The following is a 15641-nucleotide window of genomic DNA, read 5'->3' as shown; positions in this document are numbered from 1 at the left end:
GTAACAGTGTGAGTGTTGTATGGCAGCAGCGAGCAGTCTTAGTTGCTGAGATATGAATCTCTGACGGGTGCATCTTTAGCTCTTTCAACTGTTTGAGACTGAGAGGGTGTCAGTCTCAAATTCTTGCGGCACAGATACCAACAGCTTCACTCATAATCTTTACTTTTTGCATCTACAGTTGGTGCAGATGCCACCTAAAAGAGTAACCTTTCTAGAGTCAGCCTGCTTTGCTTTTCCCAAACTTTAGTCAGCAAAGGTAAATGTGTCTTCTACTCAAGTGTTGTTAGCTCGCTTTTGGTAACGTGGCTTGAGCACTATGGCCTAAGGGGCACTTGAAGGTAAAGAAAAACAGTGGAAGTCACAAATTTCAATACAGTTTATTAAAAATAGACAAGGAACTTCAAGATTCAAACCAAGTTTAGATCAAAAAGAATATTTAATATTTATTCCGAAGCAAAATCTAAAGGAGGGGTGTGATTAAAGGATTTTCAATTAGCAAAAACAACTGTCAAAACCAAACAAAAAGGTAAATTCATTTAAAAAAAAGCTGATCTACTGAATCAATCAGGAAGTCACATACAAAATTGTAGCTGACTTCGCTAGCTATGCCCGAGGGGACAAAGGTAAGTTTAGTCTCTGGTGATGATCAAAACTGGAACTTGATGCAAGGTTTTTTGCTGAATCAGTCTCAGAAGGTGACGAGATGTGCAGAAGTGTCATGAAGTGCAAAATTCCCACATAGTAGAGTTGGGTTATCAAGTTGAACCTAAATCTACGACCATCAAAACCTATGAAACTTCAGGCGGTTACAACAGCTGCGAAGTCTTCGGAGCTTCCTAGTTATGGAGATGGTCCGAGGTTGATAATGCGAGCCAGAGAATGGAACATGGTGTGAGACAAGCAGAGTACTGGAGTTCACGCTGGTGGTTCAAACATGAAACTTGTAACCGTCAAGGTGTATCACAGCAGGTTTAAAGGTTGTTCAGCAATTCAAACCCATATCTCAGTTATCCAAGTGGAAAGGTAGAATACCAATAAAGGCAGATCAAGGTGCAGGAATCTCAGGGTTTGGGCTTACACTGTAGCCGTACAGCGAGGGTAAAAACTGTTCATCGTATACAAGTGTACACAAAGGATAAGACCTCAGAACCAATTAACAGCAAAGTACATTTCTGTGCTAATGATGTGGTAAAACCAACAAAATCTGGCAAAAGGAAGAGGAGAAAGGAAAAACAAACGCAAATCATGATAAGATGGCTAACACACAGAAATTACCTGATCATACTACGGTAATGATACATCACTGCTACAGGAAGCCCTGAGGAGGCCCATTGATGTAGCAAATCCAGGAAAATTACTTCAAGATGTTTGTTGCCGCTCCCCAGCTAAACAGACACATCGGACGAGTGCTCTGGTGTTCGCGCAGGACAATCCAATTCACTCTAATAACAGCCCAAGTGCCCGCGTCCACTTTAGAGTTAGCACAAAAATGACACACCCAGGCCAAGTTTGAAACCTCGAAGGCTATTCACAAAGGTACCTTACACCTGTGAGTAATCTATACATGCAAGGATGCTCGTAGAGTAACTTTGCTACTTGTATCTATTCACTATTACGATAACGTTACTCAAAAGTGTGGACTTCCACATCTGCACACCCTTAAATAGATGTGGAGCAAAATGTACAAATGTAACTTACTGAAGCATAAATGGAGCATTAGAAAGTGCAGCATAACCGACCACTGGTAATGCCTTCTAAAACTGCATTTACATTCAAAAGAATGTTACAAAATTACCTATATTTTAAAAATAATTATTGCATGATAAAATATGTTGAGCTTTTAATTCATAATTTTTTTAAACTTTTTAGTAAATTTCAAATAATTATATCCATAACTTTTTGAAAGGGAGTTCCGCCTCTGAACAGAGTTGCGAAAGGAAATTTAGTAATTAATTTAGTAATTATGAGTACATAAAAAAAAAGAATGATTTTACTTTAGGTAGGATTTTTCATACAAACCTTTGAAAAAAGATGTTTAAAATGAATTAAATTTCAAGTTAATAGTGTTGCATAATTTTTATTTGTTATAAAGTAAATTTACATTCATATTTAACATACAAATATTTTATTTTAAATTAAAAGTAAGTAACATTTTTATTATGTATTTATAATTATTCATTGTGAGGTAGAGAATTAATTGTATTAAGTGTAATTATACCTTACTAAAAATGAATGTTACATCAGTGTTTAAATTAAATAACATATTTTTATTAAAATAATCAAAAGTTTACTTTTGAGATATTTTTTGCCATTGAATTTTATTTTTTATTTTTAACTAGTTGCAGTTCCAGTGGCTGGCCATGTGTGATATTGGACTTACTCCGGCTCTGAGCAGGAGTACATTTACGACTCTTTAGGTACATTATGGCTGTAGTGACTTTATAAGTGTAGTTCGTAAATAGAAATGAGACTACTCCCTAGTGAGTGCCTGTCCTTCCCTAAACCCCTCCCTATACTTCTCTTTACTCCTGCCTTACCCCTCCCCTTTATTCATAAGTATTTCACATTTTACAGCCACTTCCCTCTATCACTCCCACATTTACTACTAAAACTATACTAACTTGTGCGGAAACTCTGCAGTCAAGGCAGACAACTCCACAAAGAAAAAGATAGGAGAGGCAGAACGACTGCACGTAGTTTGTGAATCGCATTTTCATGTTTTGCAGTCGTCCTATAGTAGTTTATGAATAGGCCTGATTATCTGTGAGACTTTTTTGGATGTATCTGATGTGATTGTAAAGCTTGTGAAACTGTCCTCAGCAGATGAGAAGCAGGTTCCATTTGTAGCAGAAAGAACATGGAAAGAGGCAGCTAAAGTGGATCTTTGTAATATGAGGCCATGTCCCATTGGAACAGAAGTCATTAGAACTATTTAGGGTGGGGCCAATAATGGTTTGCATATGGTTGGCCTTGTCTTTAATGGCACAGAGACTGGAGAATGATGTCGCGGGATGTTGCAGAGATTAACGACCAGTCCATCCATCACCTTAAGTTTTTCTCGATGATCAGCCCTACGTGGCACAGAACAGATGTTGGTCCCATAGAGGCCTACGATAAAGGGACTCCTGCTGCAGCCCTCTGGTGAGGCTCACTAAGGCTGGAAACAGCTTGAAGTTACATGCATTCCTGAATCTAGCAGCGTGGCCTCAAAGTTCAGGATCGAATGGCCTTTGTGGGTCAGAGCTCTGCATATCAACACACAGGGAGCAAAACACACTGAATGTTTACAAAGGAATGAGTTTAATTCAAGCATTTCCATCCCTCTTTGTGTGCTTTTTTCAGTAGACGGTTTGTTGGACAATCAATACAGTGGAGTCTTTGTGGCTGCTTCATGTTTTGCGATGCTGAAAGCTCCTCCTCAGGGTTCACAGTGAGCACCTTTTATTCTCCCACATTGTCTCTCTTATGTAGAAAGATTACAGTTACAACTGAAGTTTTTGTCACATTGAGAGCACGGATCATTTTTTTTCTCATTGTGCGTTTTCTCTTGTTGAATGAAACTGAATCTCTAGCAGACCCTTCCCTGGCATTTAGAACAATGACAAGGTTTCTTCCAGGTAAGTTCTCCCAAATTGAGTGAGACCAGATTTCCGACTGAAACTATTCCAGCATTCAGAGAGCTAATAAGGTCTTTTACCAGTGTGAGTTTTTCCATGTCTAGTGAGAGTCTTTTTCAGTCTAAAGCTTTTCTGGCATTTAGAGCACTGATAGGGTTTGAGCCCAGTGTGGGTCCTTTCATGTGCAGTAAGGCTGGATTTCTGACTGAAGCTTTTACAGCATTCAGAGCACTGATAAGGTTTTTGCCCAGTGTGAGTTCTCTCATGCTGAGTGAGAATCTGTTTCAGTCTGAAGCTTTTCTGGCATTCAGAGCACTGAAAGGGGTTGAGCCCAGTATGGATTCTCTCATGTAGTGTTAAACCAGATTTGTGATTGAAACCTTTTTGGCATTCAGAACACTGATACGGTTTCTGCCCAGTGTGGGTTCTTTCATGCACAGTAAGGTTGCCTTTCTGACTGAAGCTTTTGCAGCATTCAGAGCACTGATAAGGTTTTTGCCCAGTGTGAGTTACCTCATGTTGTGAGAGAGTAGATTTCCGACTGAAGCTTTTCCGGCATTCAGAGCACTGATAAGGTTTTTGGCCAGTATGAGTGCTCTCATGGTGAGTGAGAGTTTCTTTCCGACTGAAGCTTTTCTGGCATTCAAAGCACTGATACGGTTTATACCCAGTGTGGGTTCTTTCATGTACAGTAAGGCTGGATTTCTGACTGAAGCTTCTCCAGCATTCAGAGCACTGATAAGGTTTTTGTCCAGTGTGAGTTCTCTCGTGTTCAATTAAACTGGATCTCTGACTGAATCCTTTCCGGCATTCAGAGCACTGAAACAGTTTATGCTCAGTGTGAGTGCTCTCATGGTGTGTGAGAGTTATTTTCCGACTGAAGCTATTCTGGCATTCAGAGCACTGATACAGTTTGTGCCCTGTGTGAGTGCTCTCATGGTGTGTTAGAGGTATTTTGCGACTGAAGCTGTTAGGGCATTCAGAGCACTGATAGGGTTTGAGCCCAGTATGGATTCTCTGATGTACAGTTAAACTGGATTTGTGATAGAAACCTTTTTGGCATTCAGGACACTGATACGGTTTATACCCAGTGTGGGTCCTTTCATGTACAGTAAGGCTGCTTTTCTGACTGAAACTTTTACAGCATTTAGAGCACTGATAAGGTTTTTGTCCAGTGTGGGTTCTTTCATGTACAGTGAGATTGGATTTGCTACTGAAGCTTTTATAGCATTCAGAGCACTGATACGGTTTCTGTCCAGTGTGGGTTCTTTCATGTTCCATAAGGTTGGATTTGTGATTGAAGCCTTTCTGGCATTGAGGACACTGATAGGGTTTTCGCCCAGTGTGGGTTATTTCATGTGCCGTAAGGCTGGATTTTTGATTGAAGCCTTTCAGGCATTCAGGACACTGATAAGGTTTTCGCCCAGTGTGGGTCATTTCATGACAAGTGAGATTGGATTTCTGACTGAAGCTTTTCCAGCATTCAGAGCATTGATAAGGTTTTTGTCCAGTGTGGGTTCTCTCATGTAAAGTGAGATAGGATTTGTGACTGAAGCTTTTCCAGCATTCAGAGCACTGATACGGTTTTTGTCCAGTGTGGGCTCTTTCATGTACCGTAAGGTTGGATTTGTGATTGAAGCCTTTCTGGCATTCAGGACACTGATAGGGTTTTCGTCCAGAGCTAGTTTTCTGTTTAGTGAGGTGGGATTGATAACTAAAGCTGTTCTCACATTCATTGCTCTTATTCGAGTTGTTTGTTTCTCCAAGTTGGGTTTGTTCCTGGATACATGTCATCTTAAGACTGAATCTGATTCCAGAGTCTGTTCTTGTTTATGTTACACTCAGCATTAACTTATAAACTACACTGCAGATGATCGTCTTCACATTTGTATTTAACTAATGATAGTTTTTACCTGGAGATCATTTTCCTGCCTTTAAAGGCATTGATCTAACTTGTCTTATTAACTTTCACTGAGGAGCCCCTTGTATTGATTAAGAGGCCCCTCATGGATTCATTTTCTCCAAGTTATGCCCGGGTGAATTTTCTCAAGTTTATTTAGTCTCATTTAGTGATTCTAGTTTATCACATTGGATTTAGGAGTTCTAAAAGCACTGATAAGGTCTTTGGGTTTAGTGTTTGACTGTTAGGTATGTTTGTTCATACAAGTAATGACAGATGATTAGGGCATGCCAGGGTGGGTTATGAATTATCAATAGCGTAACACTGGCCCCTTTTATACTTTCTGTGCCAGTATATGCTTTTTTTGCTCAGTGGCTAAGACCGGTACATGATCGACTTTGGAAGTTACAGAACACTTTGAAACTACTCGGATCAACCCAAGAGACAGAGCTGGTGGGGGAAAGTCGTCCTATATTGGAAATGATAATCCAGCATCTTTGCTGTAACGACATCTGAGAAAGAGTATTTACAATGACTTTCTTTTAAACAATCTTTTCTCTCCTCTCGTCTTCAGGAGACAGAGACAAAAGCTTGCGCTTGTAACCCATATATATTAGTCTTTTTGACAGTTCTGTCACATCACAACACGTCTACAGATGCTAATCTGTTGGGGAGGGTTTAAGTCTCCAATGCATTTCTCATAAACCATCAAACCGAACTTACAGCACTGAGTTTTCTCGAGGGCACTGTGTAGGTATCAGATGTGGCCAATGTTCTCCTCAATCTCAGTTACTGACACTTGCTAAACATTGATGGTCATTTTCCTTTAGGGATTTGACAACTTTCTCATTCACCAGTTTCTTCCGCACCAACATCCTCACCATTCCTGGCACATAGAATGTGTTTCTTCTCAAGAGCTCGAGAATGTTTTAACTTTCCTTGAAATAATCCTTTTCGTTGTGTTTCACTAAATTTAAACCTTCTTTTTTCTGTTCATGCTTCAGTCACCTGTAGAAAGGAGTCAAAAAATGTAATAGAACACAACGAAAAAATATTTATGACCATATACTTTGCACAAAGAAAGTATGAACAAAAACAAGCTAGGAAATCAGTTGAATATCATTTCTGATAGTTGGGAAACAGCTCGGGGACACTGTAGATCAGGAGCTTCGGATCACTGGAGCTCAAGGATGTGAGAGAAAATGTAATTAATATGTAAGAAAGAAACACAAGTTGCACATATATTGTGACACAGATTCTCAGAAGCAGCCAACACTATCAATTTTCAATTTCTGTGGCAAAGGATGGCATCACAATGAGATATTTGTAATACTTTTAATGAATTATCAGAACTTATTTACTCCCCTGCCCACCTAGACTGTTAATCTATTCCTTTTTCCAGTGATCTAGGAAGGGACATTTTATTGAACAAAAGAAATTCGCCTTGTTGTAATGCTTTAAATGCCAATGTAGACTGACGCTGTGTCCAGTTAGCTCGGTGGAATTTACTATTTCAAATTGTGCGGATGATAAGGACTTACTTGGAGGCCCAGAACTCATCACACTCCTCCGACAGGACTCAGGCACTGCAACACCTGAAAAAGAGAAAAAAACAGCACAACCGTAAAGGAAACTAAAAAGGGTCTAGAAAAGAAAAACACAAAACAGAAGAAAGAGAAAAAAGGCTATCTTCCACTCTCACCACATGTTCCAGCACAGGAAACTGTGCAGCAGATGCTTGTGAACCCATACGTTACTTCTAAACACAGTGCCCCCAAAGTCAGCACCAGGCGCAGCTCCACCAGCCGTACCACCCTAAAGCAAGCCCTGTGTGTATGTATGTCCACACACATATACTGTGTCTTTTGCTTGTAGTAGATAAGACAGAAAAAGATAGTTTAGGAGGACATAAAGAGATGGAAGTCAGATCCAGAGAGAAAAGATGCCGAAAGAACAGTCAGAGGGGGGAGAGTATCACATGGTTTAGAGGAGAAGACAAATGTGCCAATAGTTAAGGAACTGCTGGGCAAAACTGACCTAAGAAGGAACTGGACTTGCACTACACCCCCAACATTTCCAGGAGGAATGTGGCTCCATCATATTATTATCAGAAGTTTGATAACCACAAGAATAGTGTACAGAGGGAGTCAAATGTTGAAGCTGAAGAGAAAAAACCAAAACAGAGATCAAGAAAGGGAATAGGGAAAGAAGAAACAGGGGAAAAGGAAACTTAAGAGTTATAGGAATCCTTATCTGACAGTTATTTTATTTTTTGTTCCTCCGAGGGTGGCAGCCACGCTGCACTGCCTGGTCATCCCAGAATACCTTGAAAATTAAGTAAAGAAATAGTTTTGCATCAGACGACAATCACACTTCATCCCATCTTCAAATAACCATCCTGAACTTACAGAATAAAAGAATCTCATGTTCACTGGAGTCCATTGTGAAGCAAATATGGGTATGAATAAATACTTTCTTGGATCACCAAGAACCATGATCCCTTGCTGGAAAAGGTCTCTGTGAATGTAGAGTGCACCCACAGTCTCAGAGAACAAACCCTAACAACCCAGTCCATGTCTTCATAACCCCCATCTTTCCATTTAGATCCCATGAAACTTGCAAATCAAAACAATCTGGTTTGCAAAGGTATGTTAATGTCCTTGTACATAATTCTGCCCCGTTAATAAATCAGTCCACTCTTAGATTTATACAAACCATGCTCTCGGAGCAACAGCAATTCAAGCTCAAGCTGATGCAGAGTTTGAATGCTGAGCAATGGAAGCAACAAAGCATCAATGTATTGGTGCTTTTTATCTATAACTTATCTGAAGGGATGATGCGGAGGGTCAGTATAAATAAATCCTTCACGAGACATAGCTTGGAACATTGAAATGTTTAGACCTCCATTGAAGACAACGGAGCAGCCGCAGCCTATACAACCTGATATAGGCCCGCTGCTCTCAACATTACAATGTCCTAATACACAGCCTCTGCCTCTCCAAAATATATGGATTGGACAGGAGAAGGCAGAAGATAGAGCCTGCAGCAGGGCACACAGGAGCCTCCCCCCTTCCTCCTCCCGTAGCTCGCAGTGTCACTGGCATCTCGGAAGAAGGGGGGGTTCTGCTCAACTCCCGAATCTCCCGACTCACCTGAATGATGAAAAGCAGTTTAGCCAAGCCCAGGGAGAACCAGGGGCTGACTTCAGCCTCCTTTCACAGCGATTGCTGTGACTGTTCAACAATTAACCCCTGTGGTCCTGCATGCGGCTGTTAACTGTTCAATATTCACACTTACAGCAGTCGGAGTACCAGAGGTGTTTCAACCCCCTGGGTCTCTGGGACACCATTGTTTTATTAAGTAACACATTCTGCCCTCATAGGTCAAAAAGTGTAATGACCTTATAGTCAGCCATAGCAGGCAATACTGCCCATTGAAGGACCGTTCCCTTGGTAAAGACACTTGCCTTTGGAGCTACAACAAGCTTCAATGCTATATTAAAGGTTTCAAATAATTACTGAAGGCATAAACATGGTTACTCAATCAGAGAAATAATTATCATAATATTTGCAGGAGGATCACATAAAGTTAACCTCTAAAGTATATCAAAAGACAGACTCAGAAATAACTCTAGCTGTAAAATCAATAGACAGACCACCACAACAAATGTGTGCTAAGAAATAAGAACACTTTTTTTATAATATCAAATAGCAAACTGACTAGAACCTGCTTAGTTAAAAATCAAGGAAACGTTCTTAAGTTTTTTGACAGAGAGAACACTTATTAACATGGTCCATGATGAGGTAAAAATGACAGCAATCAATGAATGTTCATGAAAACATGGCACAACAAAATGTAATTTAATAAACCACACCCACAAAATGAATAATGAATTGTGACTCTTCACCTAAAAGCCACCAATCATTTCACAAGGTTATTCCCTAACATAATAACTGGATCTTAATCAAAGTTTAAGTTTGTGGCCATTCATCAATGACCTAATTTGTATGGGAACATTTGCTGACAGCTTATTAGTTGTTTATTAGAAATGCCTACAACTTGGACTTGTTTCCCAAGAGGGGTGGGTTGGGAGACAGGCCCCACCTTCTATGAACCACCCAAACACAGGACAGGCCTCACCTCATCTGCATCCCTGGAGAGGCCTCACTTCCTCTGCACCCCTGGACACCACCTCTGCACCCCTGGACAGGCCTCACCCCCTCTGCACCCCTGGACAGGCCTCACTCCCTCTGCACCCCTGGACAGGCCTCACCTCTTCTGCACCCCTGGACAGGCCTCACTTCCTCTGCACCCCTGGATAGGCCTCACCTCCTCTGACCCCTGGAGAGGCCTCACCTCCTCAGACCCCTGGACGGGCCTCACCTCCTCTGCACCCCTGGACAGGTCTCACCTCCTCTGACCCCTGACAGGCCTCACCTCCTCTGACCGCTGGACAGGCCTCACTTCCTCTGCACCCCTGGACAGGCCTCACCTTCTCTGACCCCTAGACAGGCCTCACCTTCTCTGACCCCTAGACAGGCCTCACCTCCTCTGCACCCCTGGACAGGCCTCACCTCCTCTGCCCCTCCTCTGGACAGGCCTCACCTCCTCTGCCCCTCCTCTGGACAGGCCTCTCCTCCTCTGCCCCCTGGACAGGCCTCAACTCATCTGCCCCTCCTCTGGACAGGCCTCTGCTCCTCTTCCCCCCTGGACAGGCCTCATCTCCTCTGACCCCTGGACAGGCCTCTCCTCCTCTACCCCTCCTCTGGACAGGCCTCTCCTCCCCTGCACCTCTGGACTGGCCTCTCCTCCTCTGCACCCTTGGACAGGCCTCTCAGTGAAGGATTCTCATTAAGGACAGAGGAGCCCAGAGTTCATTCCACACCATACAACGCCTCTGACTCCGCCCTGAGCCTCGGGGCGCTAACCACAGGCCCCGAAGAGAGACACTGCTCGCCTGGACCTGCCCAGAGGCGCCCCTGGGGGCAGGACTGTGGCTCGGACCGAGGCGCTTTAATACCACACACCAGACACGAGGCGCTACACACGAGGCACGTGTTCATCACTCAGAATGAGGGAAATGTCCTGATCCATTTCCATCCTTCAGCCCCGGGGCCTGGTTCGGGTGATGCTGCTGCCCCCCCCACCCTCCCAACACCCCTCAATGATCCGTCCCCAAAAAGTGACTTATAACCCTGAAATGTCCTCTCCGGAGGGAACATATCTCTGGGGTATTTCTGACTTGTGGTGATGATCGTGTCTTGTGCAGCTGACACTGCACCCCACTGTACCCCACTCCTGATGTCTGTCCCTCTGGGGGTGTTATACTGTGTGTATCTCTTCTTGTCACAACTTATGATAATAAATGTTTAATCCGAGGCGCCTTGGCTCCCCCCCTCGTTCACGCTTTATAAAGATCCTAAAATAAAGACAGAATAATCCCTTCCCTGGGCGACTGCTGCTGCCTCCCCCCTGTGCACTCCTGTAGAAGGATAGGAGGGGCCCCTCTGCTTCTCCATATGGGAGGGGCCCCTCTGCTTCTCCATATGGGAGGGGCCCCTCTGCTTCTGCTTATAGGAGGGGCCCCTCTGCTTCTGCTTATAGGAGGGGCCCCTCTGCTTCTGGGAGGGGCCCCTCTGCTTCTCTTCTGGGGGTGGGAGGTAGAAATTAGATGGATGGAAAGAGAGGAAGAGGAGGGGGAGGCTGGTATATCTTAAGGATTGTGAGGGCCCTGGACCAAACATTTTGTGGCCCCTGCTCAGACCAGTTGTGGGTTCCTGATCCAATCAGACTGCTCCAGACTCTAAAGTGTGTCCAATGACTCAGCAGCAGCTCACTGACACTGCGCACAATCCCTGCCACCCACCTGTAATACAAATATATGAAAATAAACTGTGTTTAAAAACCATTCAAGGTCATCAGGGCAGGGCTGTGTGGAGAACAGAGCCATGTCTATCAGGGGCCCCTAAAAGGCCGGGGCCAGAGCCCACTTTGCCAAGGCGGTGGAGATGGATGGATGGGTGGGTAGATGTGTCAGTGGGTGGATGGATGGGTGAATGGATGTGTCAGGGTGGATAGATGAGTAGATGGATGGATGGATGGATGGATGGATGGATGGGTCAGTGGCTGTGTGGGTGGGTGGATGGATTGTTGGGTGGGTGGATGGATGGGTGGGTGGATGGATGGATGGGTGGGTGGATGGATGGATGTGTTGGTGGGTGGATGGGTGGGTGGGTGGATGGATGGGTGGATGGATGTGTCAGTGGGTGGTTGGATGGTTGGGTGGGTGGATCGATGGTTTGGTGGATGGGTGGGTAGATGGATGGATGGATGGTGGATGGGTTGGTGGATGGGTGGGTGGATGGGCGAATGGATGTGTGCATGGATGGGTAGATGGATGGATAGATTGATGGGTAAAAGTCTGATGAGGAAAAATAAGTGGCAGCCCCCAAAAAGAGAGTGCTGAAGGGCCCCACCTCCGACCACCGGCTCAAACTAAGCTCTAATCTACATCTTACCGCTTGGTTGACAAATGAAAGAATTTTGGGCCATCAGGTGGGGTGAGGGGAAGAAAATCAGACAGGAAGGAGAAGAATGAAAGAAAAGAAAACACGAAAAAGAGAATGCTTGAGGAAGAGAATACACGCGAGTCACTCCATGACCACATCTCCTCGACCCATCTCTGTGCACTTCTGATACAGCGAATGTCTTCGTCTTAGCTGTTGCTTCTTGCTCAAACGCTATGGTGGTCTCATGATCCTACGGGTGGGGTGGGGTAATCAGGTCTGGCTCATGGTGGTCTCATGATCCTACGGGAGGGGGGTAATCTGGTCTGGCTCATGGTGGTCTCATGATCCTACGGGTGGTCTGGCTCATGGTGGTCCCATGATCCTACCGGTGGTCAGGCTCATGGTGGTCTCATGATCCTACGGGTGTTCTGGCTCTTTCGTCCAAACATCTTGTGTCGGTGTAGATGTGGCCAAAGAATGTGATCTCTTCTTTTTCTAGTTCACGCTCGACTGGATTCAGTCAATCCAACGCCGTCCTGCTGGAGGTCTCTCCTCCTCAGTCAGGAAGTCCAGAGACTCTGGGCCTAATTTATGAGGTTTTGGGTAGGGCAGCACCACAAGGAATCTTGCTGCACTGTCCTACGTCAGAACAAAAGGGTAGGAATGCACCGTATCTATGTGATTCAGCGCATTCCTGTCCTTTTCCCCAGCGCAGGTGTAATGCAAGGGTGCCTGCGTTGCAGGGTTGATTGATTGTAGGGAGACGTTCCTGCACAAAGTCAATCACAAAAGGCGATTTCCTATTACTATAGGTGTGTAGCAGAATGCAGCACAAATAGAAAAAGGAAAGCCCGAGGAGAAATAAAAAATACATCTTCTGGTTGTGCCTACAACTATGGATCACCCGTTTCATGCAGTGCTCTGCGTGAAAGAGGCACATATTTATAAGGCCATGAAAAGCCATGTAAAGTGGCTTCACATGGCCTTATAAATATGCAGTGGCACATTGCGCCACTGGAGCTTAAAAAAAGTGAAGTTCCGGCGCCGCAAAAGTGCCAGTCTCTGGGTTCAACTTGCACCAGCATGGGACCTGGCTAGGTGCCAACCATCTGGTCAGCTCTCAGCTTGAGTTGGCTTCATCTTGCCAGGCACGAACGGCATCTCCTGTTGGATTCTGGTGTAGAACATGTTAGCCCTGTGGGACCCCGATTTGCAACTTGTGATAACGCCCATTGTCCACAATTGTGTGTCCTCCAGTTTACCATGTGGGAAATGTTGTGGAACTCATTTCGGTTGAGGTGTGGTTTTCCGCTTCACTACACCTTTCTTCCCATATCCTTAATCCCTCCCACTCTCAGGAATATTCACCATGACTGTTCTGAAGCAATTCTTACCACCCATCACTGGTCAGAAGGGTGTGGTACATGGCCTGCCTGCGCCTCTCCATGTGCCACCTGCCACATCTGCCTCGAGTGGACCTTCTTTCCCAATTGGAAAGTCTGGAGATCGAGAGGGGGAGGAAAGGCACCTCGTTCTCCAGAGCCTCCACATACATGCCTGGAGATCGAGAGGGACGGGACCCGCACCTCGGTCTCCAGAGCCTCTACCTTCATGTCTGGAGTTTGAAAGGGGCATTGGAGCTCCTTCCAGCTGCCAATGGAGGTGGTCGATCTAATTTTATCAGCTTGTTGCCCCTCCACCTAGTCAGTCTCTTCTGGAAGATAAAACTCATACATCGTCTGGCGTTTTGATCAGAACGTGGACCCTTCAAAGGCTCTCCTTTCAGAAGGTTTCCATTGTGCTCTGTCGCTGGTCCTGCAGAGTTGAGCAGTAGACGAAGGATACTTTGATTCCCTGTCCAGCATGCCTCATGCTGTAGACTTATTATTTACTAAGACAGTTTACAAACCATAGAACGAAATGGAGTGTCTATAGCGCCTGTAAGTCACTCGAGGAGTCGAGTCATACATCTTCACTTTGTCTCGATGCACCCCTCACTTCTTTATTCACATGAGCAGCTGTTCACTTCTTGCGCACTTTATTTCATGATTATTGCTGATTTTATTTGCTAAATTCTGTGAACAGATTTAATCAAGTGTGATTGTTCTATCTTTGCTTTTGAACTGTATTTTCCATATTGTCCACGTCATGTCAGCAAATGTAAAAACTGTACATTTCTGGTTAATGGACCGCTCTTGGTAATTTTCAAAAATCACTCTACAGTGAAGCGTTGTTGCTTGTTATCTGCTGTTCCCCCAGGTTCCTCGTCTAGCAGTTTGGCTATACCTTTGTACTCTTTATAGCATCACTTCGTTGCGGCGCATCAGTGAGTTACAGGCACTGAGTGTGTGGCCGCCCTTCACATTCTTCTTCCTGGAGGAATTATTCCTCAGAACTACATCGCCTCTCCTTCCCAAGGAGTGACCTCTTTCCATCTGAGGCGATCTGTCACCCTTCCCACCTTCTACCCCCAGAGGAGGCAACATTACATCAGTAAGAGCCCCAAAAGGAAGTCTACATTTATATTGACCATAGGTGCCGACTGTAGAGGCTGCAAGAAGGGCACCTCTGCCCAGAAGAGGACCTTATCTCATTGTATCATCTTGTGCATCACAAAGGAATCTGCGCTCAGTCCCGCAGAGCAGAGTCCTCCGCATCAGCACTTGTCAGGGGTGTTCCTGTGGCTGAGATTTACTGTGCGGTGACATGGGCTTCCCTCCTCCACACCTTCGCGAGGCGTTATTGCATGGATTCAGAGGAGAGGAGGGAGGGCCAGTTCAGACATTCAGTGCTTCAGGGCCTTTAACAGAGTTATTTAACACCGTAATGACTCTTGGTGCGATTCTAGAATCATGCAATCTTTAGGAAACTCTTACAGTCTTGACTCAAGACCTGGACAAAGGAGAAAAATATTCTTTCTAACCTTCAGGCCGGATTCTGAAAAGGCCAAAGTAGAATCGACCAGGCTCTGAGGTTGTACATAATCTGTGTGAAGTACGTGTCCCTGGAAGCTCCCCACATACACCGGCAGACCATTTATATTGGAAAACTCATCTGGCGAAGTTGAAAACAAACTTGACGCCACAATTCTACATTTTGCTAACTCAAGCAGCAAGAGACCAATAAAAGGAGCACTGACGCATTCAAGACAAACGCACGGGTGGCTTGTTCTTCTGGTGCTAACTGTGGGATTTTACGAAAGTTCAGGCTCTTCATAAACTGGGAAACATCTTCTTGTGAAGTTTACTGAACCTTGGTCCTGGTACCCCAATGGCAGCATTAACAGCTGAGCTGGGGTTCACCCCACTGGAGGATCTCGACCCCGTAAGACACCGGGGGCGAGTGTGGCCGACTCCAGCTCTTGCCTGATATAGAATGGAGCTGCAGGAACAGCAATGATGCAGGAACTATAATAGTTCACCCTGGTTCAGGCACGTTAAGAACATTTTAACATCCACTTGTAGGGTAGAGCAATAGAATAACTTGGAACTGATGAGTAAGGCAACCCTAGAACTGGTTACAAAGACATATTGGTCATTCATGTGGAGCAAGCAAGAAGCCGGGAGAGGCATCCTTCCGACTAATTACCAGAAAGTAACATGTGAACGTCGCTGG

At 44.6% G+C, this 15641-nt stretch overlaps 1 protein-coding gene and 1 long non-coding RNA gene across 2 annotated transcripts in view; both read right to left on the bottom strand.

Moving 5' to 3' along the window:
- Nucleotides 1-3279: 3279 nt before the first annotated feature.
- On the bottom strand, nucleotides 3280-5870 carry LOC147737235 (uncharacterized). Its single transcript, XM_086920602.1, has one exon. It carries the CDS (start codon nucleotides 5409-5411, stop codon nucleotides 3681-3683), a length of 1731 nt encoding a protein of 576 aa, XP_086776728.1. The 5' UTR covers nucleotides 5412-5870; the 3' UTR covers nucleotides 3280-3680.
- A 1904-nt stretch (nucleotides 5871-7774) lies between these two features.
- LOC147737234 (uncharacterized) overlaps nucleotides 7775-15641 on the bottom strand; it is a 42735-nt gene continuing 34868 nt past the window's right edge. Inside the window, exon 3 of the long non-coding RNA XR_015295872.1 lies at nucleotides 7775-7842. This is a non-coding gene — a long non-coding RNA (uncharacterized LOC147737234). The remainder of the gene's footprint in view (nucleotides 7843-15641) is intronic.

This window comes from Lissotriton vulgaris, chromosome 1_1, assembly GCF_964263255.1.
Source record: "Lissotriton vulgaris chromosome 1_1, aLisVul1.2, whole genome shotgun sequence".
NCBI classification, from domain to species: domain Eukaryota; kingdom Metazoa; phylum Chordata; class Amphibia; order Caudata; family Salamandridae; genus Lissotriton; species Lissotriton vulgaris.
This window is presented reverse-complemented; position numbering and strand designations above follow the sequence as displayed.